Source organism: Dreissena polymorpha, chromosome 4, assembly GCF_020536995.1.
Source record: "Dreissena polymorpha isolate Duluth1 chromosome 4, UMN_Dpol_1.0, whole genome shotgun sequence".
Lineage (NCBI taxonomy): Eukaryota > Metazoa > Mollusca > Bivalvia > Myida > Dreissenidae > Dreissena > Dreissena polymorpha.
In genome coordinates this window covers 122,950,993-122,978,501 of record NC_068358.1, presented here as the reverse complement: position 1 = coordinate 122,978,501, position 27,509 = coordinate 122,950,993, and the positions used below count along the sequence as shown (strand labels likewise).

General features: G+C 36.4%; 1 protein-coding gene across 2 annotated transcripts in view; it reads left to right on the top strand.

Moving 5' to 3' along the window:
• Positions 1-27,509, top strand: part of LOC127880222 (aryl hydrocarbon receptor nuclear translocator homolog) — a 46,639-nt gene that overhangs the window by 11,523 nt on the left and 7,607 nt on the right. The window contains exons 2-11 of one of the 2 annotated variants that reach the window (XM_052427509.1): positions 5,837-5,894; positions 6,549-6,623; positions 10,634-10,791; positions 14,323-14,402; positions 15,137-15,229; positions 19,568-19,685; positions 19,908-19,937; positions 21,459-21,653; positions 23,742-23,907; positions 24,377-24,483. In XM_052427509.1, the coding sequence (XP_052283469.1) occupies positions 5,837-5,894; positions 6,549-6,623; positions 10,634-10,791; positions 14,323-14,402; positions 15,137-15,229; positions 19,568-19,685; positions 19,908-19,937; positions 21,459-21,653; positions 23,742-23,907; positions 24,377-24,483 (1,080 nt within the window). Of the gene's footprint in view, positions 1-5,836; positions 5,895-6,548; positions 6,624-10,633; positions 10,792-14,322; positions 14,403-15,136; positions 15,230-19,567; positions 19,686-19,907; positions 19,938-21,458; positions 21,660-23,741; positions 23,908-24,376; positions 24,484-27,509 lie in introns of both variants that reach the window. The other variant, XM_052427508.1, reaches the window with a different exon arrangement.

Below are 27,509 nucleotides of genomic sequence, written 5' to 3'. Positions count from 1 at the left end.
CATTCATATTGTAGACGTACCTGTGAATTAAAAAACATAATTTTTATACATATAAATTTTCTATACAATTATCTTTATTTTTATACAGTATTTAAACAATTATTAATAACAATGTTTTTATTTTTTGGCATGCCCAGTAGCACACTGCTAACGCGGCGTTGCGCGGCGGTCACTGATAAGAACGGAAATTGTCTGCATTTACCGACTAGGCTAAAGTAAAACACGCCACGGGAATTAGCGAACGCGGCATAACGTCGAGCGTTTAATCGAGTTCACCTCGCTCTTCCAACGCCCCGGGAACACTCACTAGCAGAAAAAACCTGCGGAGGGAGCGCGTTTTTTGGGGAAAACGCATGGAGTGTACTGTACTACTGTTATCAATGAATTTCTCAGCAAGTGGCCAATATTGATTTTTCCAGCTGTCAATCTAATTCTTCTTGGTATAAAGCCCATCAGCCAATCGGCCCTCAGGCAGCCAAATACACGCCGACCCACGTGAAGCTGTATACAATAATATTAGCCACCTCTGCGCTACAAAGCTTTTATTCAGCAATCAAATATTTAAGTCCACACTTTCCCCGAGGAAGAATGACTTGATGTTGTACATGAAGTCTAATTTTTGCATGATTTTCATCTGTACACGCAACACACGAGAAATGTTTATTTGTTGGTAGAATTTTCTTAACTTTCTGTAAATAATAAAATCTGAAAATGATTTCAGATAACACATTTAATTATATGCATTTGCAAGTACTAAAATTGAATAATGTATTTTGTTATATCACCGGTCATAATACATAATGCTGTAAGTAGTTGAATAACGTGTTTAGAGATTGCCAAACTATGCATACATATTGGTCTACATGCATGAATGACCTGACAAGTTATATCGCAATTCGGAATGAATTGTTCTCCATTAAATATTATAGAAAGACGCTTTTTATACTCCAAAATTCGCTTTCACCTACACAAACTTTTCTGAAAGGAGGTACATGTAACATATTAAATTAAGCAGTGTTCGACACTAACGGGAGTTCGAGACTCCTAGAAATGGGACTCAGACTCCTTGTTTTTGTGTCAAGGCAGTCCGTCGGACTCCTTGAAAATCATCTTTCAATTATAAAAATATCCATTGATTTACTTTTTAGTATCTTGAGATCGGAATGTCCTAACTTTTGCACATCCAAAAACATATGTCACTCATCATTTTGCTTGAACACATCGACAAAAAAAAACCATTCCGAATTATTTATTTTGTTTCCTTGTCAGAGTCCTTTCGTGTAGTAAAAAGGGAACTCTAGAACTCTGAATCTACTCGATCGTGGCCGTTTTTTTATCTGCCATTTTTGCTAAATTAAACTAGATTTCGCCGAACAGTCTCTTATCGCTATAAAAATCATCATAATACCCGAAATTGTTTACACAATGCACGTTTAATAGACACAAGTAGATTGTTTCAGAGGTTTATTGCAGTTCGTTGACTTATATCGACAGCACTTATCTATACCTACGATGTACATGTATCCCTCCATGATAAAATCGTTGCCAGTTACTTAAGAGACTGGTGATGGCAACCGGGTGTAATCCTCGTTGAAATTGTGCTTTTCATGCATAATACTAAAAAACATTTTTCAACACGTAAAGCGTTTTTACAAATTATCATTGAAATCATTACACAACTATAAATGTTTTGTTGAATTATCGAATGAGCATAATACACAATTTATTCCGAAACACACTTCCGAATTTTAATGTTAACGCGACTATATACCAAAACTATCTTCAAATCAACAGTGCTCATGTATGGCATGTTGATCATTTTGTTCTGATAAAAAGCGCGTTCAAATTATGCCGTATGTACAACGCCACATCATCCGCATGGAAAGCGAGGATGCATTGATTTTTGTATGTATACACACAGACACCTTGTTATAAGCGCAGACAACATTACGATCTTTTAATTTTGGTTAAAAGTTTCGTAGCTAATTTTAATAAAATTATATAACGAATATTTTTTTAATTGACATTTCAAGTAAATTAATTTCAAATCAAACACGCTGTATCTTTATCGTTACGGTCTTTAAGATAAGTAGAAATCTAATTATTGAAACAGTTATTGTACTTTATACATATTAAACAGAAAATCCATACAAAACTGGAATAAGTGTTCGGCGTTTTAAAAACACGCTTAGACTGCCTGTAGAGCTTGATGTTTTAACAAAAGTTATTTAAATTTGGGATTGCAACTCTGCCGATGTGGTCAGTAATGACCGGTAATACTTTGTTCTGAATCGTATTATTGTTTAAATTAATAATTTCTTAGAAATATTATTGAACAAAAATATATAAAGCAATGAAACATATAGGACTGTTACATCCGTTAGATGTGAATCATTAACTATGACACTAACAAAACAGAATTCTCCGATTATGGTTTTTAACCCTAATCCCATCGTAACAAGCAAGCATACATGTAAATGCATAATTAACAAATGTATATTGTTTAAACCTAATTACCTTACAATAATTATCTTAAATTGTATTGGAATGGGTAAAATAATGTTGCAATGATTGATAACATATGATAACAATGATTGAACTTCGATCTGAAACCAAACATGAAAGAGAATTTAAACATATCATGGATTAACATGTGTAATAACCCGAACAACAATGTATTTACAAAGTATCTGATTGTTGGACTCCCTGAAGTCTTTACGGACTCCTAAATTTTTTAAGTAGGGAGTCCAAAGGACTCCTTATTCAGATTAGTTAGTGTCGAATACTGTTCCATCGTTGATTTGTCGTAATTACTAAATATGACCAGTGGTCTGTGCTCTCAAATCGCGTCACGTGATTAACGCATGTTCAATGGGATTTCCCCCATCCCACAATTCAATTTGTATATGCACTTTCATAAAATGGCTAACATTTGCAGACGTCAATATTGGCTGTACTTTGGTTTTGAAAATAGCAATCGTAATAATACTGGATTATAGGGTAATGGATAGAGTTGGAACATGTACTTATATTAAAATTCTGAAATAAAAGTAGGACTTCAAAATGTATGTCTGGGACGTCCACAATTTTAGGCTTGGAAGTCAGGACTTCCAACTTTTAAAAGCTAACAGAAGCGCTGCAAGAACCCCACATGCGAAATACTGAAGCCATTATGTCAGGCTATATTGCCAGCTGTCAATATCATTCTACTTGGTAATCATATCAGTTAATAAGCTGGCAGGAAGCTGAATGCTTGAAGTCCCCAAGTGAAGGTGTATACTATGACTGTACATGTTACAGATCAATGCTGACCTATCCAAATGACTGTAGCGATGTAGATACAGGGTATACAACTTGTTTTTAATTAAGAGAGCAATTTTCCACATTTAGAATAATGCACTACAGATTTGTTAACCAAAAGTAAAGAATGCCGGGTTCTCTTCACCACAAAGTGTTTATTCCGCAATCTAATATTAAAGCTGACACTTTAATATTTTTAAGGAAGAATGATGTGATGTTTTCCTTGATATGACGGAACTGTACCGGTAGTGTATTTTTTTTTGTACAGAAACGTTTTAGTCATGAAATATAAATTTCATGCATATTTGAAGGACGATTGCATGTGTTTGAAGGACAAGTAAATTGTAAGGCGCTCGTACTGCATGACTAGTGCATTATTGTAATTATAGTTGTAAGAATTCCATGAAGGAATTATTTTAAATTAAAAAGTTTAATTTTGTAAACATTTGTGTTAATAATTACATGGCTCTATAAGAGATTACTTTGTCTTGATGTGGCTGACTGTAAGATTGTAACTCTGACAAACAGATGCCAAATCCCTTCTCGTACATGATTTAATCTTTATGAAAAAGAACTGGACTTAGTATTGTTGATTTGTTTTGTTGAAACGAATAAATTGTACAGTAAGATAAAAAAGTTATAATCAACAAAATGGGGAAAAACTGAATTTTTGTTTTTTCCAGTTGACTAAGGTTTCCATGGTGGACTGATGGTCCACTGTTTTAAAATTTCATTTATGAAGACTGACTTGACTGAGTAAAGAAATTAAGAGAGCATACATGAAAGAACCATGAAAATAGGGTCATATTTATTAAAAATCAACTTCATTGACCTCTGGACCATACTGGTGTTTAATATTGAATTGTGGGTATTTAAGAGCATGTAAGCAAATCACTTGTGTAAAGAAATTGTAATGAGAACAACATGATCACTCCACTTTCTTTAATAATGGAGCGTATATAATGTTATAGATTTCAAACGATTACTCATAAATTAACAGATATTTTCATTTAAATTCTATGTCAAGAACTGCTTGAAGGCTTTTGAAAAAAACCTTTTCATGCATGATGTTGTATTTAAATGTAATTGAAGTGTACACTTAAATGTTGTCCATCAGGCCAGAATTATGCCTTGTTCCCATTTGTGATTACATGTACATGTACATCATCGTGAAACAGACTCAACAATTTTGAAAATAACAGGTTACATCCTATAGAAACTGATATTTGAAGCGATCTAGATATTTATTTTCTGTCGTTTTTGGCAAGCAAAATCAAACAGCACTCTCAAACCTGATTGTTTTTTCTTGTTTTGCATGTTGAATACTAATTTTAAGCCTTGAATTTGCTCATAGATAGAATCCGGTTTAAGGATTTTAAGGAACAAGTTCAAGTTTTTTTATTTTTAAATATTTGGAATGTATTACCGGTACATTTAAACAAAAAAACTGTTAACAATTCCCTTTAAAAGATTTACCGGTAGTGTCATAAGCACAGCTTATGTACATAACAATGTTTTAGCAGTGTGGCATAAAGTTAAAGTATGTAAATTGGCTTCAATTGCAAATGTATGCTGTATTAAGAACAATAATTGTACTATGGATAATGATTCCAAAAACTTGAAGATTATTTAATGTATAGGTCTTCTCCAATTACATGTATGAGTGTCTGACTACCGGTATTTACACTGTTATGTTTGCATGTCTGACTACCGGTACTTACACTGTTATGTTTGCTGAGTGTCTGACTACCGGTATTTACACTTTTATGTTTGCTGAGTGTCTGACTACCCGTATTTACACTGTTATGTTTGCTGAGTGTCTGACTACCGGTATTTACACTGTTATGTTTGCCGAGTGTCTGACTACCGGTATTTACACTGTTATGTTTGCTGAGTGTCTGACTACCGGTATTTACACTGTTATGTATGCTGAGTGTCTGACTACCAGTATTTACACTGTTATGTTTGCTGAGTGTCTGACTACCGGTATTTACACTGTTATGTTTGCTGAGTGTCTTACTACTGGTATTTACACTGTTATGTTTGCTGAGTGTCTGACTACCAGTATTTACACTGTTATGTTTGCTGAGTGTCTGACTACCGGTATTTACACTGTTATGTTGCTGAGTGTCTGACTACCGGTATTTACACTGTTATGTTTGCTGAGTGTCTGACTTCCGGTATTTACACTGTTATGTTTGCTGAGTGTCTGACTACCGGTATTTACACTGTTATGTTTGCTGAGTGTCTGACTACCGGTATTTACACTGTTATGTTTGCTGAGTGTCTGACTTCCGGTATTTACACTGTTATGTTTGCATCGGAACCTGATTATACTGGAAACTATCAAACAGTATAATAATTTGATTTGCATGCCACCTTTGACCTCATTTTGAATGGTCCAGGTTTGGGTTGCTGGTCTAATTTATCTTAATCCTGGTTTGGTTGAATCAGTATATCCTTTTAATGCAATACTTGTAGTTTGAAACGTTTACTGTTTAACGTCATTTTAAGTCTGTGTTTGCTGTTTTTTCAGGGACTCCTGACAGTGTGAAGAGTAACAAAAAACGAAAGGGCCCCAACAGTACTAGAGAGTAAGGCTTAGTCTGCAAGTCTTGTTTGTGTGTTGGGCATTCAAATAAATATATAATGATGTCTTTTACTTTGAAGAACAACAATACAAACTAAGTGAAAACATGATGTACAAGTTGAGTGACTTGAGTTGATGTGTTTACAAGTAATAACTTTGAAGGTCATATTATATCTAGATTTGTCATTTTCTTGCATAATGGTTTTCGGAGAAAACCCGAGGTATTGTCATAGCCAGCTCGTTGTCCGCCGTCTGACGTCCACCGTCCGCGTCGTGCTAAAACCTTAACATTGGCTCTCAAATCAAAGTGCTTCCACCTACAACTTTGAAACTTCATATGTAGATGCACCTTGATGAGTTCTACACGCCACACCCATTTTGGGGTCACTAGGTTTAAGGTCAAGGTCACTGTGACCTCTAAAAAAAAAAAAATTCTGACAAGCTTTTATTAATTCAAATCTGCACCCGTAACCGAGCGTGGCACCCGTTAATGCGGTGCTCTTGTTTAAAAATAGAAACATTTACATTTATTGAAACAACAACTGTAGGCTATTATACATAAAGCAGTATTTTCCACACACACAACACCAATATAGAATGTCTTAAAACATTGATCACAACGTGAATGACCTAACCAGTCTAGTGACCTTGATTTCAGTTCCGATGATGAGGACAGTCAGGCCGGGATGTCATTTGGGGGCAGTGACCAGGCAGACAAGGAGAAGTTTGCCAGGTAACCATAGAAACACTTCCAGGGCCCTCACACTACTTTGGGGGAAGGGGTCCGCAGCCCTTAGGAGGGGGAATTTTCGCGGCGTTTACCTTCTTAGGGGATTTTTTTACTTACTCTCTCATTATTTCATTTGTACATATTTGCAGTATATTCATTGCATTTTTCATAATTTAGTATGTTTGAAAAGATTAAATTGAAATAGAACTGAGATATAATATCATGAGACACATCTTACTATTAAAAAAAAAAAAAAAAAAAAAAATATATATATTTTTTTTTTGGGGGGGGGGGGGGGAATTTTTCCCCCCAAAAGGGGAAAAAAGTATACTTTTCAGGAGGGGGACTGCCACCGAAATTCGGCGGCAGATTTGATAGATTGAGGGCCCTGACTTCAGACCAGATATTATTGTTTTATGGATTCTAAGGTGAATTTGTAAAAATGGCCCCAGCATCTAATGATAATAAGAGGAAAACAGCTTCTTAAGATTTCAGGAGGAATATAGCTTATGGCCTGTTTGTTCTTCCATTTCTGTATGTGTTGATTTTTCTGAGTATGTTCTTTTGTGCATACTTAGTTTAACCAAAACGACATGTTTCGTAGAATATCAATAATGCGTTTTACAAAGCTCAAATACATGCATGGATATTATCTATAGATACTCTCAACTCAACCCGCATCACCAGATCTCAAGTCACATTAACCTATTTTTAGACCAAAACTTATTTAAATGGTTGAAATTCTTTTATATTGCCAAAATGTTGTGTTTTGTCTGACATCAACAATGCTTCCTACAAAGCTTTAATACATGCATATATGATGTCTTTGAACACAATAAACACAAATACATCACCTAATCTCACAATGACCTCGACAATGACCTTCTTGTGGTTTAAAGGCCCTATAAAGGTCACAAATCCAATTATTATGCATATAAACTTGCCTAATTTGTACCGGATTTCAGGTACTCTTGTATAAAAAAAGCTAATAACACAGCTGAGGTGCAACGTTGTCAAGAAGTATTGAAGATATACCCTTTTCATAATTGGAAGAAATGTTTACAACTTTGCAACTAACGTGATGTGTAGCCCCAAAGCGGTGACGTATGCTGAAAATAGCCAAAAGAACATTCACTTTTTAGCCGGATTTTTTTCGAAAAAATCTCGGCTTATAGATTGATGTTGTCGGGCGGGCGGGGGGGCGGGGGGGCGGGCGGGCGGGCGGCGTGCTCGAAAATGTTAAAGTTCTTATTTCATGGTATAACTTTGGTATGCTTGGACCTAGAGTCTTCAAACTTGACATGAAGGTTGGCCAGGATTAACAGATGACCACTGGTCATTTCAAGGTCATTCATTTGAAGGTCAAGGTCACTGTGACCTTCAATATAAAAAATGTTAAAGTTGTTATAACTTTGGTATGCTTGGACCTAGAGTCTTGAAACTTGACATGAAGGTTGGCCATAACTAGTTAGTAACCACTGGTCATTTCAAGGTCATTCATTTGAAGGTCAAGGTCACTGTGACCTTGAATGTAAAAATGTTAAAGTTCTTATTTCATGGTATAACTTTGGTATGCTTGGACCTAGAGTCTTCAAACTTGACATGAAGGTTGGCCAGGATTAACAGATGACCACTGGTCATTTCAAGGTCATTCATTTGAAGGTGAAGGTCACTGTGACCTTCAATATAAAAATGTTAAAGTTGTTATAACTTTGGTATGCTTGGACCTAGAGTCTTGAAACTTGACATGAAGGTTGGCCAGAACTAGTAAGTAACCACTGGACATTTCAAGGTCATTCATTTGAAGGTCAAGGTCACTGTGACCTTGAATGTAAAAATGTTAAAGTTGTTATAACTTTGGTATGCTTGGACCTAGAGTCTTGAAACTTGACATGAAGGTTGGCCAGAACTAGTAAGTAACCACTGGACATTTCAAGGTCATTCATTTGAAGGTCAAGGTCACTGTGACCTTGAATGTAAAAATGTTAAAGTTCTTATTTCATGTTATAACTTTGGTATGCTTGTACCTAGAGTCTTCAAACTTGAAATAAAGATTGGCCAGTACTAGAAGATGACCACTGGTCATTTCAATGTCATTCATTTGAAGGTCAAGGTCACTGTGACCTTAAATGTTAAAATGTTAAAATTGTTATAACTTTGGTATGCTTGGACATAGAGTCTAATAATGAAATTGATGGAAACTTCAAACAATATGTTACTAATTTGCTAATAAAAAAATTGAGATCAAACTTTCCTAATTGTCAATTCAAGTTCATATTTGTGACCTTAAATGTTATTGTTGTTCATGTATATGCATGCATTCAAAACATAACACAAGGTTTGCTCATGCCTTGAAAAGTACTTACATTTCATTTTGACCTTTGAACAATATTTCAGTAATTTAAGTATTGCATTGACAAAAACACGAAAGGTACTTTCCTGTCATTTAAATAAAAAATCCGGCTTCAATGCGGTCATCTCCGACCGCGGAACTCTTGTAATTCTATTTAAAACAACTTTTTACCAGCAAAAAGTAACAAATTAGATCGCTACAAACGTTTTGACCATTATTAGAAGAGAATACTTTGTGAGTGATACCGGAAAAAATTGAAAACCAACGATATATTTTTGGTGACCTGAGTCACTTTCACTTTCCCGAGTAAACAGCGATGTAAATAAACTGATTGTTTGTTAACACGATTGACTTGGAGGACACTGTATTTTGAGCTCAAAACAAGTTGTATTGCTCATATTTTTATGGTAATGTCCAATAGCATATACATGTTGTCTTTTGATAACCTTTATATATAAAATACGGAAAAAATATTTAAAAGTCGGTAAATAATTACAGATCTTCACCTTTATAGAGCCTTTAAGACATATTTAGAAGGGCCCATGAATCAATACTGTGAAGGCTTCCCCTGGAAGCATATGGTTTAATTGAATGCAGCATCTTGTTTTGACATTTTTTTCTGCATAATTTTTTATTTTGAATTTAATTTACCAGTCCAATGTTATTTGCAGTGCTCAAAAAATGAATATTTTAATGCCTTTATAATAAGATGTACACATGCGTCCCACTTTTAATACAAATGTACAATTTCAGAATTTTATTTTAATTTTGTACTTATTTTCAACTAATATTTTTTATGATACTGAACTGGTTTAAATGAAGTGAAGAGATGATATACCATGCTCTTTAATGTGTTTCTGAAAATCAAGAGATTTTTGTCCATTTCAATTGTGTGGATCATTATGATTTTAAGGGGATTAAAATCATCATTTTACGTGATATGTATGTATACTTTTTATTTAATTTATGCAAATACAATCTTTTGTGGACTCTATAAATAAAATGCAGTTCAATGTTGCTTCTTCTATCTGGTAGCATGTATACAGCTATTAAGTAGGTTATGGGTTGCTCAGATCAATGCATGTGAGTGAGAGCTTTTAAATAGCAACAACATTTCATAAAATATTTATTGAAATCCAATGATTATTCACACCTAACACTTATCAAATCCATTTAAAGGCCACATTAATCATAATGTATGTAAAGCTTGTAAAATGAGTAAATGTTTTCTTCATCTAATGTGTCCTGAACTGCTCATGGAAAGTTAACATGTTGTTGAACATGGTCTCCAACATGTTTCTCTCAAACTTTCATGTCATGATGGTAAGAAATGTTACGACAGTTACGTGTGCTATAATTGTTGAAAACAGTTTTCTTTCTGACAGTGTCAGTGATGGATAAGAAAAGAGCTTTTGTTCTGTATGAATTTCTTTTATTATTTATTATATACTTTATGTTTTGTAGTAACTTGTTTCTCATTTGGGTTTGTCCCATACATGTACGTGATTTATCAACACACAGTTTAACATGCTATGTATTATTTTTCATGATTTTATGCATTTTCTTACAGAACATTCGACTATATTGTTAGCTAAAACATGAAAACTGTCAATTGCCATTTCATGTCTCATGATATACCTTTCCCTGGTGTTGTTTACAGGGAAAGCCACTGTGAGATAGAGAGGAGGCGGCGTAACAAGATGACAACGTACATCAATGAGCTCTGTGACATGGTTCCCACTTGCTCCACACTGGCTCGGAAACCGGACAAGCTTACCATCCTCCGAATGGCCGTCTCACACATGAAATCACTGCGTGGTAAGCATTATGTTGTTAAATTTGATCAATTTAAAAGTTTAATTAAAAATTAGCATCCATTCTTTTTATATGCCCGTTTTTCAAAACGGGACGATAGTTTCACCCTTGGTGGGTGGCGGCTGTGTCCACAGCAGTGTCCGCTCTCTAATTAAAATAGTTTTCATCCGATCTTAACCAAACTTAGTCAGAAGTTGTAACAAGACACTATCTAGGTCAAGTTCGAATATGGGTCATGCCGGGTCAAAAACTAGGTCACAGGGTCACTTAGTGCATTTCAAGAATTAAGCATGGTGTTCCCTCTCTAATTGTAGTAGTTTTCATCCGATCTTCACCAAACTTGGTCAGAAGTTGTATCTAGACAATATCTAGGTCAAGTTCGAATATGGGTCATGACCGGTCAAAAACTAGGTCACGGGGTCGCTTTGTGCATTTCAAGGATTAAGCATAGTGTCCGCTCTCTAATTGAGGTAGTTTTCATCCGATCTTCACCAAATTTGGTCAGAAGTTTGTGTGTACAAATGATATCTAGGTCAAGTTCGAATATGGGTCGTGCCGGGTCCAAAACTAGCTCACTAGGTCACTTAGTGCGTTTCAAGCATTTAGCTTGGTGTCCGCTCTCTAATTGAAGTAGTTGAAATCTGATCTTCACCAAACTTGATCAGAAGTTGTATCTAGACAATATCTAGATCAAGTTCTAATATGGCTCATGCCCGGTAATAAAACTAGGTCATGGGGTCACTAATGCATTTCAAGTATCTAGCATGGTGTCTGCTCTCTAATAATTGAAGTACTTTTCATCTAATATATACCAATTTTGATCAGAAGTTGTGTCCAAATGATATCTAGGTCAAGTTCAAACATGGGTCATTCTGGGTCAACACTAGGTCACAAGTGCACTTAGTGCATGTCCAAAACCTTCAAACAGGCATATCTTGTGACAGTTTGGCACTCTTGTTTTCTGTGGGTTCTTTTTAATAAAACGAATGAAACTTTGATGAACATTAAATAGTTTCACTGCAACTTATTTCTAATAAACATTTTGGCTTCTAATTTTAACTATTCCTAGCATAATAATAAACACTCCTCACCTAGATTTTTTTGTTTGGACAACACTCCTCACCTAGATTGTTTTTGTTAGGACAACACTCCTCACCTAGATTGTTTTTGTTAGGACAACACTCCTCACCTAGATTGTTTTTGTTAGGACAACACTCCTCACCTAGATTGTTTTTGTTAGGACAACACTCCTCACCTAGATTGTTTTTGTTAGGACAACACTCCTCACCTAGATTGTTTTTGTTAGGACAACACTCCTCACCTAGATTGTTTTTGTTAGGACAACACTCCTCACCTAGATTGTTTTTGTTAGGACAACACTCCTCACCTAGATTGTTTTTGTTAGGAAAAGAACAAAAAATTCTTAAAAAGCTTAGCAGGTGATCTCACATTAGACTCTGCTGACAATACTTAACTCACATGTATACATCAATCCCAGTTTTTCCAGACTGCAGCTCAATTACATTGCTCATTTGAAATCACTGTCATGGTGTAGGAAGTGTATACTAATGATATCTCAGCCGAAATGTTTGCTATGCTACATGAACAAGATTGTTAGTTTAAACATATTTTATTTCCAAAATAATCACAAAAATACAAAATATACATAGAAATACAACTATTTTGAAAAAGGGTAGGACCTAACAACATTATAAGTGGTCTTTCCCTGTTTTGTTATTATGCCCCCCTTCGAAGAAGAGGAGGTATATTGCTTTGCTCATGTCGGTCGGTCTGTCGGTCCGTCCACCAGGTGATTGTCAGACGATAACTCAAGAACACTTGGGCCTAGGATCATGAAACTTCATAGGTACATTGATCATGACTCGCAGATGACCCCTATTGATTTTGAGGTCACTAGGTCAAAGGTCAAGGTCACGGTTACCCGAAATTGTAAAATGGTTTTTGAATGATAACTCAAGAACGCATACGCCTAGGATCATGAAACTTCATGGGTAGATTGATCATGACTCGCAGATGACCCCTATTGATTTTGAGGTCACTAGGTCAAAGGTCAAGGTCACGGTGACCGGAAATAGTAAAATGGTTTCCGGATAATAACTCAAGAATGCATACGCCTAGGATCATGAAACTTCATGGGTAGATTGATCATGACTCGCAGATGACCCCTATTGATTTTGAGGTCACTAGGTCAAAGGTCAAGGTCACGGTGACCCGAAATAGTAAAATGGTTTTCGGATGATAACTCAAGAACGCATATGCCTAGGATCATGAAACTTCACAGGTAGATTGATCATGACTCGCAGATGACCCCTATTGATTTTGAGGTCACAAGGTCAAAGGTCAAGGTCACAGTGACCCGAAATAGTAAAATGATTTTCGGATGATAACTCAAGAACGCTTTTGCCTAGGATCATGACACTTCATAGGTACATTGATCGTGACTCGCAGATGACCCCTATTGATTTTCAGGTCACTAGGTCAAAGGTCAAGGTCAAAGTGACAAAAAACGTATTCACACGATGGCTGCCACTACAACGGACAGCCCATATGGGGGGCATGCATGTTTTACAAACAGCCCTTGTTTACATTACATGTTCATGACGATAGCGTGATTTTGTAAAGCTCTATGTTACATGGTCAAAAGTACATTTATCATAAGAAAAAAAAGTACATTTGTCATAAGAAAACAAAAAAGTGCGCAAGTAAAAAAAAAAAAGAAGAAAAAAAATCATGATTTATAAAGAATTGGAAATAAAACTCTTTTACATACAGTACAACCTTAGGATAGTGAAGTCCTGTCCAGGAAAATAAAAAACTATGTGCTACAACAACATTATGAAAAATGCTTTGTCGTCTTAATAAATATCTGAACACTTTTAAATATGAAGCTGTTGGTGTCATTATCTAACATGTTATTACCAAACAGCATTGTATAGCAGTTTATTTGTGCAATTGCATGAAGGCTTTCAAAAAGAGTTGTACGTTGTAAAGAAAAGCTTTGACAATTAAAAAAGAAATGATACACGGATTCAACTTCTCCACATACACATAAGGGTGAAGGGTCTTAGTGATTGGTGAACAAGTGCAGTTTCAAATCGCTACAGTTATTCCTTAGTCGAGCATGTAAAATGGATGATTTTCTATCACCAACATGAAAATATAATGGAGTTTCGACACTTGGAAGAATTAATTGTTTCAATTTAATTTTGAATCTTGATAGAGAATCTCACATTCTTATGTCCCGACTCGCGAGGTAAGTTGTTCCATTGGTCGACAGCTAATGGGATGAATGAATGTGAGTAAAGTTCTGTTCTTCTAGTAACGATTACATAATCATTTGCGTTCCTCAGGTTTCTAGCAGATTGTTAAAAAACAGTTACTGGTAGTAAATTTTGTAAGTAATCTGGACATAAGTCATTGTGTATTTTGTACATATGTATAAGTTATTGTTCATTGAAGTCGCTACATGTTATCAGCAAGTGTTATCTAAGCTGGCATTTATTCCTGGCCCAGGTACAGGGAACACAAGCACAGATGGCTCCTACAAGCCGTCCTTCCTGACAGACCAGGAGCTGAAACATCTCATACTGGAGGTGAGAATGACTCAATGCAGGGGGGGGGGGGGTCTATGGAGGGATAACAAAGGGTGGGGAACTATGGAGGGATAACAGGGGGGGAGGGCACTATGGAGGGATAACATCTGTCATTGGGCAATTGCTACAAATTAGAATGAGCGTATATTGTACAAAAAAATGTCTTTGTCTAGATAATTTTCTTCATGAAAACCTGTAATTTTGCAAAAAAATAAAACCAGTTTGCCTCGTTGGTGGAGTGTGTGACTAAGATAAAAGGATTGCGGATGAAATTCCTTGTCAGTCCACATAACTTTAGACTGAAGTGGTAATGAAATTATTAGTACGGCCATTTATATTCCTACCTGCGGTTCAATTAGAGCTGTTGTCAGTTACTGGCAGAAGTACATGTATTACTGTTTAACCAGCTGATGCAGGGAATGTTTCAGACATTTAATTGAATTTTATAAAAATACATCAAATTATCGTATATTAAGGTAAAAATTTTAAGTGAACAAAGCAAACACCAAAAAGGGAATAATTTAAATGTTGTAAAATTTAGACAGTTTTTGTTGGACTTGCTTCCAGAAAGCTCTTTATAGCAGTCACAATGGCCAAGTATATGTGGGTGCATATTTTTGCTTGTTCTTACTGTTACTTTGTAATTTATCGTGCAATTCTAGAATGACTTTGTACAAATGACCACAACCATATATTGCCTGGATCTATCTCTTACCCCTCCTTTGTGGTTTCAGGCAGCGGATGGGTTCCTGTTTGTGGTGCAGTGTGACTCCGGCAGGATCATTTACGTGTCTGACTCCATCGTTCCAGTCTTGCACCAGTCTCAGGTACCTACCAGTCCAGGCTCCATTATTATTTAAAACATTCTTTAATAGTTGTAATATTGGAAATTTACCAATTGCAAAAAAAGTTTCTCTATGATAAGTAATATTCCAGTCCTTCCCCAGTCACAGGTAGACTATTTGTTACTAGTCCAGGCTATATGGCTGGAAACTTTATATTATTAGTATAATATCAGACTACAAAGGACATAGTTCTCTGTCAGAGGCGTATCCACACAACTTTCAGAGAGGGTGCTGAACTGGGGAGGGTGTGGGAGGGGTGTTCCCTCCTGTCGTCGAAACCCTTGTTGAAAATGGCACCTTGAAATGACCCAATTTCCTGCTATCTAATCAGCATTTTGCATGATAAAAGTGCATGTAAAACAAACAAGAACTTTAGTTTAGACATCAAGTGTGACAGACAAACAGACACACAGGGGTAAATCAAATGTCTCTCAAACCACTAAAGTGGTGGGAGACATAATCTTTATCCAGAAATTGTTACCAGGGTTAGATGGGTGGACCTCCTATTTAACCTTGTTGGATATCCTACTAAGTCACCCTCTTGGATGGGTGGATATTTATCAACTTGGTTGTAATCATATTATGTATACCTTGTTGAGTCTTTGGTTCAAAAACTGTCAAATAAGACAAAGTCATTGATAAACCTTTTTGCAAATTATAAAAATAACATTTTAAGCAACACTCTTTATTTCAAGTTCTATCAAATGTTATAAGCTTACCTGAGCACAACGTGCTCATGGTGAGCTTTTGTCCTTCGTGCTTTGTGCATTGTGCGGCGTCAACATTTGACTTGTTAACTCTCTAGAGGCCACATTTATTGTCCAATCTTCATGAAATTTGGTAAGAAGATTGGTCTCAATGATATCTTGGATGAGTTCAAAAATGGTTATGTTTGCTTGAGAAACATGGCTGCCAAGGGGCGGGGCATTTTTCCTTATATGGCTATGTATGGCTATAGTAAAATCTTGTTAACACTCTAGAGGCCACATTTATTGTCTGATCTTCATGAAACTTGGGTCAGAAGATTTATCCCAATAATATGTTGGACAAGTTCGAAAATGATGCCGGTTGGTTGAAAAACATGGCCGCCAGGGGGCGGGGCATTTTCCTATATATGGCTATAGTAAAACCTTGTTAACACTGTAGAGGCCACATTTATTTTCCGATCATCATGAAACTTGCTCAGAAGATTTGTCCCACTGATATCTTTGATGAGTTCAAAAATGGTAACCTTTACTTGAAAAGCATGGCTGCCAAGGGGCGGTGCATTTTTCCTTATATGGCTATAGTAAAATCTTGTTAACACTCTGGAGGCCACATTCATTGTCCAATCTTAATGAAACTTGGTCAGAAGATTCATCCCAATAATATCTTGGACAAGTTCGAAAATGATGCCGGTTGGTTGAAAAACATGGCCGCCAGGGAGCAGGGTATTTTTACTTATATGGCTATAGTACAACCTTGTTAACACTCTAGTTTAAGTTTTTTTTCGCAGTGAAGGATATAAGTGTTTCAAATGGAAACAGGTAACTTGTATTTTTTATATATTAATTAAATTAATTAAAAACAAAAGATCGGGTGAGCTATGGGATGTTTTTTCCTTACTGACTTGAAATAAGTTGAAAGGGCCTGTATTAATCTATTAAATTTGATTTTTTTTTTCGATAATGCAGAAATGCAGATTGCTACCCTGGGAAAACAGGTTCATGAAGTTCATGAAATTATTTATGAATCAATTCATGAACAATATATTAATGAAAAGCACTTTTTTTGTTTCATGAACTTTTAGAATTAATTAACAAATTTGTGAACAAATTCATGAATTCTGAAACAAAAAAGGTTCATGAACTTCGTGAAAATATTCATGAATCAATTCATGAACAAGATATTAATGAAAAGCAAAATTTATGTTTCATGAGCTTCATGAGCTTTTAGATTTCATGAACTTATTCATGAACTATGAAACAATTTTTTTTCATGAACTTTAATGATTTGATCATGAACAGGTTTCACAAAGATAAATATAGAACTGTTAAAAGACAAGTTGAAAAATATTTTAACAGGACAAACAATGGAAATATGATAATAACAGAAAATATTATTTTATTCCCAGTTTAATATTTTTATGTCCCCCACCCACTATAGTGGGGGACATATTGTTTTTGCCCTGTCTGTTGGTCTGTACGTTGGTCTGTTGGTCTGTTTGCTCCAACTTTTAACATTTGCAATAACTTTTTCAATATTCAAGATAGCAACTTGATATTTGGCATGCATGTGTATCTCATGGAGCTGCACATTTTGAGTGGTGAAAGGTCAAGGTCAAGGTCATCCTTCAAGGTCAGAGGTCAAATATATGTGGCCCAAATCGCTTATTTTATGAATACTTTGGCAATATTGAAGATACCAACTTGATATTTGGCATGCATGTGTATCTCATGGAGCCGCACATTTTGAGTGGTGAAAGGTCAAGGTCATCCTTCAAGGTCAGAGGTCAAGTATATGTGGCCAAAATCGCTCATGTTATGAATACTTTGGCAATATTGAAGATACCAACTTGATATTTGGCATGCATGTGTACATGTATCTCGTGGAGCCGCACTTTTTGAGTGGTGAAAGGTCAAGGTCATCCTTCAAGGTCAAAGGTCAAACAAAAAAAATAATAATTCAAAGCGGCGCATAAGGGGACATAGTGTTTTTGACAAACACATTTTTCAATATTGAAGATAGCAACTTGATATTTGGCATGCATGTGTATCTCATGAAGCTGCAAATTTTGAGTGGTGGAAATTCAAGGTCAAGGTCATCCTTCAAGGTAAAAAAAATAAAATAATTTTTGTTTCAAAGCGGCGTTCTCATGAAGCTGCACATTTTGAGTGGTGGAAGTTGAAGGTCAAGGTCATTCTTTAAGGTCAAGGTCATCCTTCAAGGTCAAAGGTCAAACAAAAATAAATAATAATCTTAAAGCAGCGTTCTCATGAAGCTGCACATTTAGAGTGGCGGAAGTTCAAGGTCAAGGTCATCCTTCAAGGTCAAGGTCATCCTTCAAGGTCAAAGGTAAAAAACAAAACATAAAAAATCAAAGCGGCGTTCTCATGAAGCTGCACATTTTGAGTGGTGGAAGTTCAAGGTCAAGTTCATCCTTTAAGGTCAAGGTCATCCTTCAAGGTCAAAGATAAAAAATAAAATAAATTTCAAAGCGGCGTTTCATGAAGCTGCACATTTTGAGTGGTGGAAGTTCAAGGTCAAGGTCATCCTTCAAGGTCAAAGGTCAAAAAAAATAATTTCAAAGCGGCGCAGAAGGGGACATAGTGTTTCGGACAAACAAATTTCTTGTTTTTTCTTATTTGTGAAAGATAATCTCATTAAATGACCACGCCCTCCATATTATACCCCCCTTTCCACCCCCACCCCACCCCATCCCCACCCAAAAATATTTTTTATGCCCCCAGAACTGGGGGCATATTAAAATCGCACCGTCCGTTAGTCAGTCAGTCAGTCAGTTACATGTAGCCAGTTAGTCCGTCCGGATTAGTTTCCGCTTAGTAAGTCAAGCAATTGTCATCAGATCTTCACCAAACTTCATGAATATGTGTTAGGCAATAACATCTAGATCAAGTTCGATAATCGGCCACATTGACCCAGACACTCCTGAGTTACGGCCCTTCAATCATCGTAAAATTGTTTTTTTTTCTCGTTTCGGCTCAATAACTACAGCAAATGTCATAGGATCTTCACCAAACTTCATGAAAATGTGTAAGGTCATAAGATCTAGGTCAAGTTTGATAATCAGCCAAATTGACCAAGACACTCTTGAGTTACGGCCCTTGAATCATCGAAAAATTGAGTTTTTTCTCGTTTCCGCTCAATAACTCAAGCAACTGTCATCGGATCTTCACCAAACTTCATACAAATATGTAAGGCAATAAAATCTAGGTTAAGTTCGATAATCAGCCAAATTGACCAAGACACTCCTGAGTTACGGCCCTTAAATCATTGAAAAATTGAGTTTTTTCTTGTTTCCGCTCAATAACTCGAGCAATTGTCATCAGATTTGCACCAAACTTCATAAAAATGTGTAAGGCAATTTTGACCCCTTTGACCTTGACCTTGAACTTAGGGTCTGCGTTTAGGTTCCAAAATCGGCGTTTAGGTTTCGTAAAAGTGTTTTTTGGGGGCTTAAGTCTTCCGATGGAGACAGCTCTTGTTTAAAAATAGTTTTCTCATGAGACATGAAAGAATAAGAATGTTCTGTAAGATGTTTTCTTATTATTTGATGTTTGTATTTTGGTGAACTGTATTGGAACAGTTGTGTTTTTTCAGGGCGATTGGTTTGGTAACTGCATGTTTGAACTCGTTCATCCAGACGATGTGGAGAAAGTGCGTGAGCAACTGTCCACAACAGAGTCACAGAACACGGGCAGAATTCTCGACTTGAAAAGTGAGTCCACTGATTATTGGGGTAGTTTTTAAATACCATGTTGTTTATTGTTTACAATAATTAAAGTCAGTTTAACATGCGGTGGATATTATATATTTTCTTTGAAGCTTATTTTTGTAAGAAAATATTTAGGTAACGTTTACAAAATATGGGCGTAGTTAAAAAAACACGGAACAGAATGAAGCAGTAATTTGAAATTTAATTTGCTCTTTTGCTTTTCAGCTGGGACTGTAAAGAAAGAAGGTCATCAGTGTAAGTGAAATATTTGTTATTGTTGTTCGTCTCATTTTTATTGTTCTTACACATGTAGTCAAGTTTTCAAGTAATATTGCTACAATATACATGCATGGAACAAATTTCAGTTTAACAGTGCTCCAGCTAGAATTTGAAAAGGGCAGGGTGGCTTTTTTGTCAAAAGGGCACTTTCGACGCGCAGTATTTTGTGAAAAGGGCACTTTCGACGCGCAGTATTTTGTGAAAAGGGCACGTTCGAGCGCGCGGGTGTTTCTGGAATGCTTTTATTTGCATGTTAATTTATATGTTATAAATAATTGTATTATTCCCATTATTATTAAACCATTCAAATATAATGTCTACAATGAGGATTAAACTAATTACAATGTAATTAGAGATTTATGAATTATCATATGTAAAAAAAAAAAAAAAAAAAAATTTTTTTTTTTTTTTTTTTTTTGAGGGGGGGGGGGGGGGGGGGGGCAGGGCGGAGTTTCGGGGGGGCAGGGCGGAGGTTCGGGAGGGCAGGGCGCGGCGCCCTTCGATTTAGGCCTAGCTGGAGCACTGCAGTTATCTGTTATGTATTATAGTAAATATTTCTATATTTTGCAAAAGACTGTTGTTTTTTTAATAGTTATGTTTTATCATTTTAATTATTAGTGAAAACAATAGCAAAACAGCATTTCAGATGTGTCATCATGTACAATTAAAATGGGGCTTTTAGGTGTTTATTTGTTTAATTAGATATCTCAGTTTATCAATGAATATTTAACAGTATTAAACAGCAGTACTTCTTTATTTGTCACCTTTGCCAGGGCTTATTCCTTTCTTTACCCAAATGGATTAATGTTTACTAAATGGCTTACAAATTTTTTTAGTGGGTTAAAACTACTTCCTTGTCAACCCCTTGAAACAGCCAAAATGAGAAGAATTTCTATGTTTAATCTTGCTGAAGAAAATTTGGAGACAGGGCGAACCCTGTATGTTACAAACAGGCTGATAAAAATCATTCAAATACTGATTTAGCTTTTCAAAGCCATCACTAGTTTTTGAATAGCAATTAATATAATGAAAGATTTTATTTGAGAAAATTGAGCTTAATGTATGTGCGGAAAGTGTTTTCCCAGTCGGCACAGGCTAATTGTGGGACGAAACATTTTGTGTAGACTGGATTGTTGTTTAGAAAAGACTTCTGTTAAATGAAAAATTCCATTAACTCTTTCAGTGCTGGAACCCAATTTTGAAGGCCTTTGCAAACAGTTTGGATCCAGATGAGATGCCACAGAATCAGGATCCAAACTGTTTGCTATTCTGATAGTATTCTTTGAAAATAATTGAAGAAAATGCTAATTTTAGAAATTCAGCAGACGACATTTTAGCAGAGGACAAATTTTCCAGCATGCAATGGGTTAAAGCTGAAAGTGTCGCCCCTAACAAGCCAGTGCAAACTGCACAAGCTTATCTTGGAAGACTCTTAATGCACATTAATTGAGCCCCTCTTTCCCACAGCAAGGCTCATATGTATTTCTCTACCACCAGCCTCCATGCGCCTGTGCATGGGGTCCCGTCGCGGCTTCATCTGCCGCATGAAGATGGGCAACATGCAGGTGGACCCCATGACGGCCAACCACTCGCTGCGGATACGCCAGAGGAACACGCTGGGCCCCTCAACCGATGGGAACCACTATGCAGTGGTGCATGTGACGGGGTACATCAAGAATTGGCCGCCTACAGGTAGAAGTTAGTCCATTTTCTGATTTCGCTTCTTGGTGTTGTATGTGGACTTGTGTGTATTGTTTTCTTAGTTTGTAAAAGCTTCAACAAGAGAACAAATGAAATAAATTGATGATTGTTTAAATTCTATTGAATGCTTTAAGAAAACAACTCAAAATAAAAACAAATGGATGGAAAAAAGACAGCAACAAGAAAACAATAATAGAAAAACAACACAGAATAAAAAAATCATTTCAGCTTTTTGCTTTATTACAAAAATCTTGAAATAAGCAGTTTATGATTTATAACAAAACAACATTTGAAAAAGAAAATGAAGAATTGTTCAACATATTGAAATTAAGTTCACATTCCAGTAAAAAACTAAAATACTCCATGAGCTTACTTCAATATCTTCGACCAATTGCAATAACTAAATTTAAACAAGGCCTGAATTTAATATTTTCTTTCATGACAGCTCAATGTCAAACACTTGGAAGTGCAATCTCTAAACTTGTCATAATTGTCTTTCTCACAAATGTTAATCATATTCGAATAATTGTTTCATGTTATCCAATCAACCAACCAACCAAGCCTATGGTGATGTGTAAGTTAACAGGCTGAACAAGCATTAATGTATCAACAACCCTAGCTTTTGTTTTCAAAAACAAACTTGCATGACCTACTTCATATATGTGCCCAAAACATTTTATGCTGTCAGAATGAAGGATTGTTGTATTTTTTATGCTCCCGGTAGGATGGCATATAGCAGTTGAACTGTCCATCAGTCGGTCCGTCTGTCTGTCTGTCTGTCTGTCCGTCCGAAAACTTGAACAATGCCCATAAGTTTTGCAATATTGAAGATAGCAACTTGATATTTGGCATGTATGTGTATCTCATGGAGCTGCACATTTTGAGTGGTGAAAAGTCAAGGTCATCCTTTGAGGTCAAAGGTCAAATATATGGCTTCAAAGCTGCGCAGTTGGGGGCATTGTGTTTCTGACAAACACATCTATTGTTTCATGAATTATGGAAAACAGCATATACAGACTAAATCTACTTAAAACAAGTCTTTAAATGAAACTCACCATTCAACTTTTTCACTTGTTGATGTTCAGTAGGTGCATATTGAGAAAAAAATTCATTTTGAATTTAAAATGTGGACAGTCCTTGAAAATATTTGTGACATTTATAATTATGTTTTTGAGGGTCTTAAACTCCATTTATTTGAACAGTTAAAACTGTATTGATTGTTGCTTTTGATGGGAGTTCAGATCTTTGTTTTCATGTTTGATTTTACATAAGAGCTTTCTACTGAATTAACTTCTGAAATGCCACATGTGATAATACATGTAAACCAGAATGGTCAACAATTACTACATTAAGTATCTTAGGATTTTTTTGTATTAAGTAAATTCTGAAGTGAAGCAAGGCCAAATATGATTGCATTTTCAATAATGTGTATAATAAAGAAATTCGGTGTTAAGACGCCAATTATTGTCCCCTACCTGTTTCACCGGAGGGGACTTATGCTGTCTGTCTGTCTGTCAGTCACACTTTTCTGGAAATTGCGATAACTTTAAAAGTTCGTAATATTTTTTCATGAAACTTGAAATATGGATAGATGGCAATTTGGACATTTTGCACGTCATTTCATTTTGTTTCTACGTCAAAATTTATGGTTGCTATGGCAACAAATAGACTAGAAATACTGCTGAAAATGGTGGTTTTCTGGATTCTGCGATAACTTTAAAAGTGTTTAATATTTTTTCATGAAACTTGGAACCTGGATAGATGGCAATATGGACATTATGCACCTCATTTCATTTTGTTCCTACATCAAAAATTCTGGTTGCTATGGCAACAAATAAAAAATAAAAATCTTACAAAAGTGGAATTTTTGACTATGGTGGAGCCAGTAGGGGACTATATTGCTTGGCAAAAGTCTTGTTATATCTGCAGTAATAAGAGAATACCATGGTTTGAAAAAGGAATCCTTAATAAATAGCTTGTAAGGAACTAAAGATTTTCGGGCAAATCCTAGATTTGTTTATTTATTGAAAAAAACATATGAACTGATTACTGTCAAAACGTTTTATCGCAATTTTGCAGGTGTGCAGACGGAGGATGACCATGGCAACAGCCACTGCTGCCTGGTTGCCATCGGCCGTCTCCAGGTGACTAGTGCCCCCAACTGCTCTGATATCATGGGCAATAATTCCAACGAGTTCATCTCCAGGATTACTGTTGACGGGAAAATTACATTCATTGACCAAAGGTTTGTGTGGGAACATTGTATATTCAATCATCTTGCCCTGCCGAAGTGTAGGGACCTGAACATGGCCCCTTTCTGGTTCCCCATCACCACTCTGTGAATTTTACATCTTACAGATTTTAAATAAATATTTTATGCCCTAGCCATTATGATGGCAGACGGGCTTTTAGAATTACCCTTGTCATGCGTGTGTATGTTTGATTGTGTATGTCTTTTTGTACATTATCAAAATAAATAGGCACAAATAATTATTACAAAGACCAAGTATCGCATGTTTAAAACATGGAGCTTGCTGGATGGTCAAGGGCATAGTGGACACTTTGAGTTTTTTCATATTTCTTATATGCATATATAGAAAGTGCATGTTCCTGCCTGTTCGGCTCTGGCTCATTAGCCTTTTTGTGCCTTATTGGAATTTTTTAAAAGCTGATATACTGCTGTATCCATTTCCATGGTAACACTTCTCCTTCAGGGTGACAAGCCTATTGGGTTATCAGCCCCAGGACCTGCTTAACAAGTCTGTGTATGACTTCTACCACCCAGAGGACCAGGCCCACATGAAGGACACCTTTGATCAGGGTAGGGGCAGATTGATAGAGGCTGATTAATGTCATTCAATGTTTTTTTATGCACCTGAAGGAGGGCATATAGTGATCGGACTGTCCGTCTGTCTGTCTGTCTGTCACACTTTTGCGTTTAGGTTTCGAAAAATGCTTTTACTTTGTCGCTTCAGATGTAACCTTCATATTTGGTATGCATGTGTATATGAACAAGGCCTTTTCCTATGCACACATTTTTTTACCCCTTTAATCTTGACCTTGAACTTAGGGTCAGCATTTAGGATTCTAAATCTGCGTTTAGGATTCCAAAAAGCGTTTTTCGGGGGCAAATGTCTTCCGATGGAAACAGCTCTTGTTTGCCATATTTTGGTTTGTATATATGGTATAAAATAAGCAACTTTTAGGGGGTGATTATTGTGACTAATTGTGTGTAATAATACTACATAATTTTGCAATTTGGATATGAAATGAACAAGATATAGTCGGATTACTAAAAGACTCGTATTTGACAAACTAAGTATGTAGAATTCTTCATAAAGTTGCTAACTGCCATATGTTTGACTGTATTCTTTTGCTTCACCTGATTGCTCAGATGAGCTTTTGTGACCGGTCTTTGTTCGTCTATGTCCGTCCGTCCGTCCGTTAACATTTGCTCGTAAACACTCTAGAGGCCACATTTCTTGTCCCATATTTATGAAATCTCGGCCGAGTTCGAAACTGGGTTGTGCCTGGTCAAAAACTAGGTCACTAGGTCAAAAAAAGAAAAACCTTGTAAACACTGTAGAAGTCACATTTCATGCCCAATCTTCATGTAACTTTGTCAAAATGTTTGTCTTAATGATATCTTGGTTGAGTTCAAAAGTGGTTCCGATCCATTAAAAAACATGGCCACCAGTGAGCGGGGCAGTTTGCTTTATTTGGCTATAGAGAAACCTTGTAAACACTCTAGAAGACACAATTTTTGCCCAATCATCATGAAAGTTAGTCAAAACCATGGTTCAATTGATGTCTCGGACGAGTTCGAAAATGGTCGAGATCGGTGTAAAAACATGGCCGCCTGTGGGCGGGGCATTTTTCTCTATATGTATATAGTGGCAGTTTTTCCTATTTGGTTACAGAGAAACCTTGTAAACACCCTGGAAAGCACAATTTTTGCCAAATCATCATGAAAGTTGGTCAAAACATTGGTTTTATTGATATCTGGTACAAGTTTGAAAATGGTCGGGATTGGTGAAAAAACATGGCCGCCAGTGGGGGGGGGGGCATTTTTCTCTATATGTATATAGTGAAAACATGTGAACACAGTAGAAGTCACATTTTTGGCCCAATTTTCATGAAAATTGCTTAGAACATTTGTTTCCTTGATACGAGAGTTGAGTTCAAAAATGGTTCCGGTCAGTTGAATAACATGGCTGCTGGGAGGGGGGCAGTTTTCTCATTATGCCCCCCCCCCCCTTTCGAAGAAGAGGGGGTATATTGTTTTGCTCATGTCGGTCCGTCCATCCACCAGATGGTTTCCGGATGATAACTCAAGAGCGCTTATGCCAAGGATCATGAAACTTCATAGGTACATTGATCATGACTCGCAGATGACTCCTATTGATTTTCAGGTCACTAGGTCAAAGGTCCAGGTCACGATGACCCGAAATAGTAAAATGGTTTCCAGATGATAACTCAAGAACACTTATGCCTAGGATCATGAAACTTCATAGATACATTGATCATGACTCGCAGATGACCCCTATTGATTTTCAGGTCACTAGGTCAAAGGTCAAGGTCATAATGACCTGAAATATTAAATGGTTTCCGGATGCTAACTCTAGAATGCTTATGCCTAGGATCATGAAACTTCATAGATACATTGATCATGACTCGCAGATAACCCCTATTGATTTTCAGGTCACGAGGTCAAAGGTCAAGGTCACGATGACCTGAAATAGTAAAATGGTTTCCGGATGATAACTCAAGGACGCTTAGGCCTAGGATCATGAAACTTCATAGGTACATTGATCATAACTCGAAGATGACCCCTATAGATTTTCAGGTCACTACGTCAAAGGTCATGGTCACGATGACCCGGAATAGTAAAATGGTTTCCGATGATAACTCAAGAAAGCTTAGGCCTAGGATCATGAAACTTCATAGGTACATTGATCATGACTCGTAGATGACCCCTATTGATTTTCAGGTCATTAGGTCAAAGGTCACGGTGACCCGAAATAGTAAAATGGTTTCCAGATGATAACTCAAGAATGCTAATGCCTAGGATCATGGATCTTCATAGGTACATTGATCATGTCTCGAAGATGACCCCTATTGATTTTCAGGTCACTAGGTCAAAGGTCAAGGTCACGGTGACCTGAAATAGTTAAATGGTTTCTGGATGATAACTCAAGAAGGCTTATGCCTAGGATCATGAAACTTCATAGGTACAATGCTCATGACTCGCAGATGACCCCTATTTATTTTCAGGTCACTAGGTCAAAGGTCAAGGTCACGGTGACCTGAAATAGTAAAATGGTTTCTGGATGATAACTCAAGAACGCTTATGCCTAGGTTCATGAAACTTCATAGGTATATTGATCATGACTCGCAGATGACCCCTATTGATTATCAGGTCACTAGGTCAAAGGTCAGTATCACTGTGCCAAAAAACGTATTCACACAATGGCTGTCAAGGTCACGGTTACTCAACTTAGAAAATGGTTTCCGGATGATAACTCAAGAATGCTTATGCCTAGGATCATAAAACTTCATAGGTACATTGATCATGACTCGCAGATGAAATAATGATGAAACTTGAACAGGATGTTTGTCTGGACCATATCTAGGTCAAGTTTGACATTTGATAAAGATTGAATGAATAGACACCTCTCAGGTGAGCGAACTAGGGCCATCTTGGCCTTCTTGTTTATCTTAACTAACAGGATGTAGGACAAAATTTGATTCAATGCTAAGTTGAACGATCTCGCTATGTCCATCATGTACTGGTTCCTGTTTCAGTGTTTATATTTGAAGAGGAGGCTATGTCCATCATGTAATGGT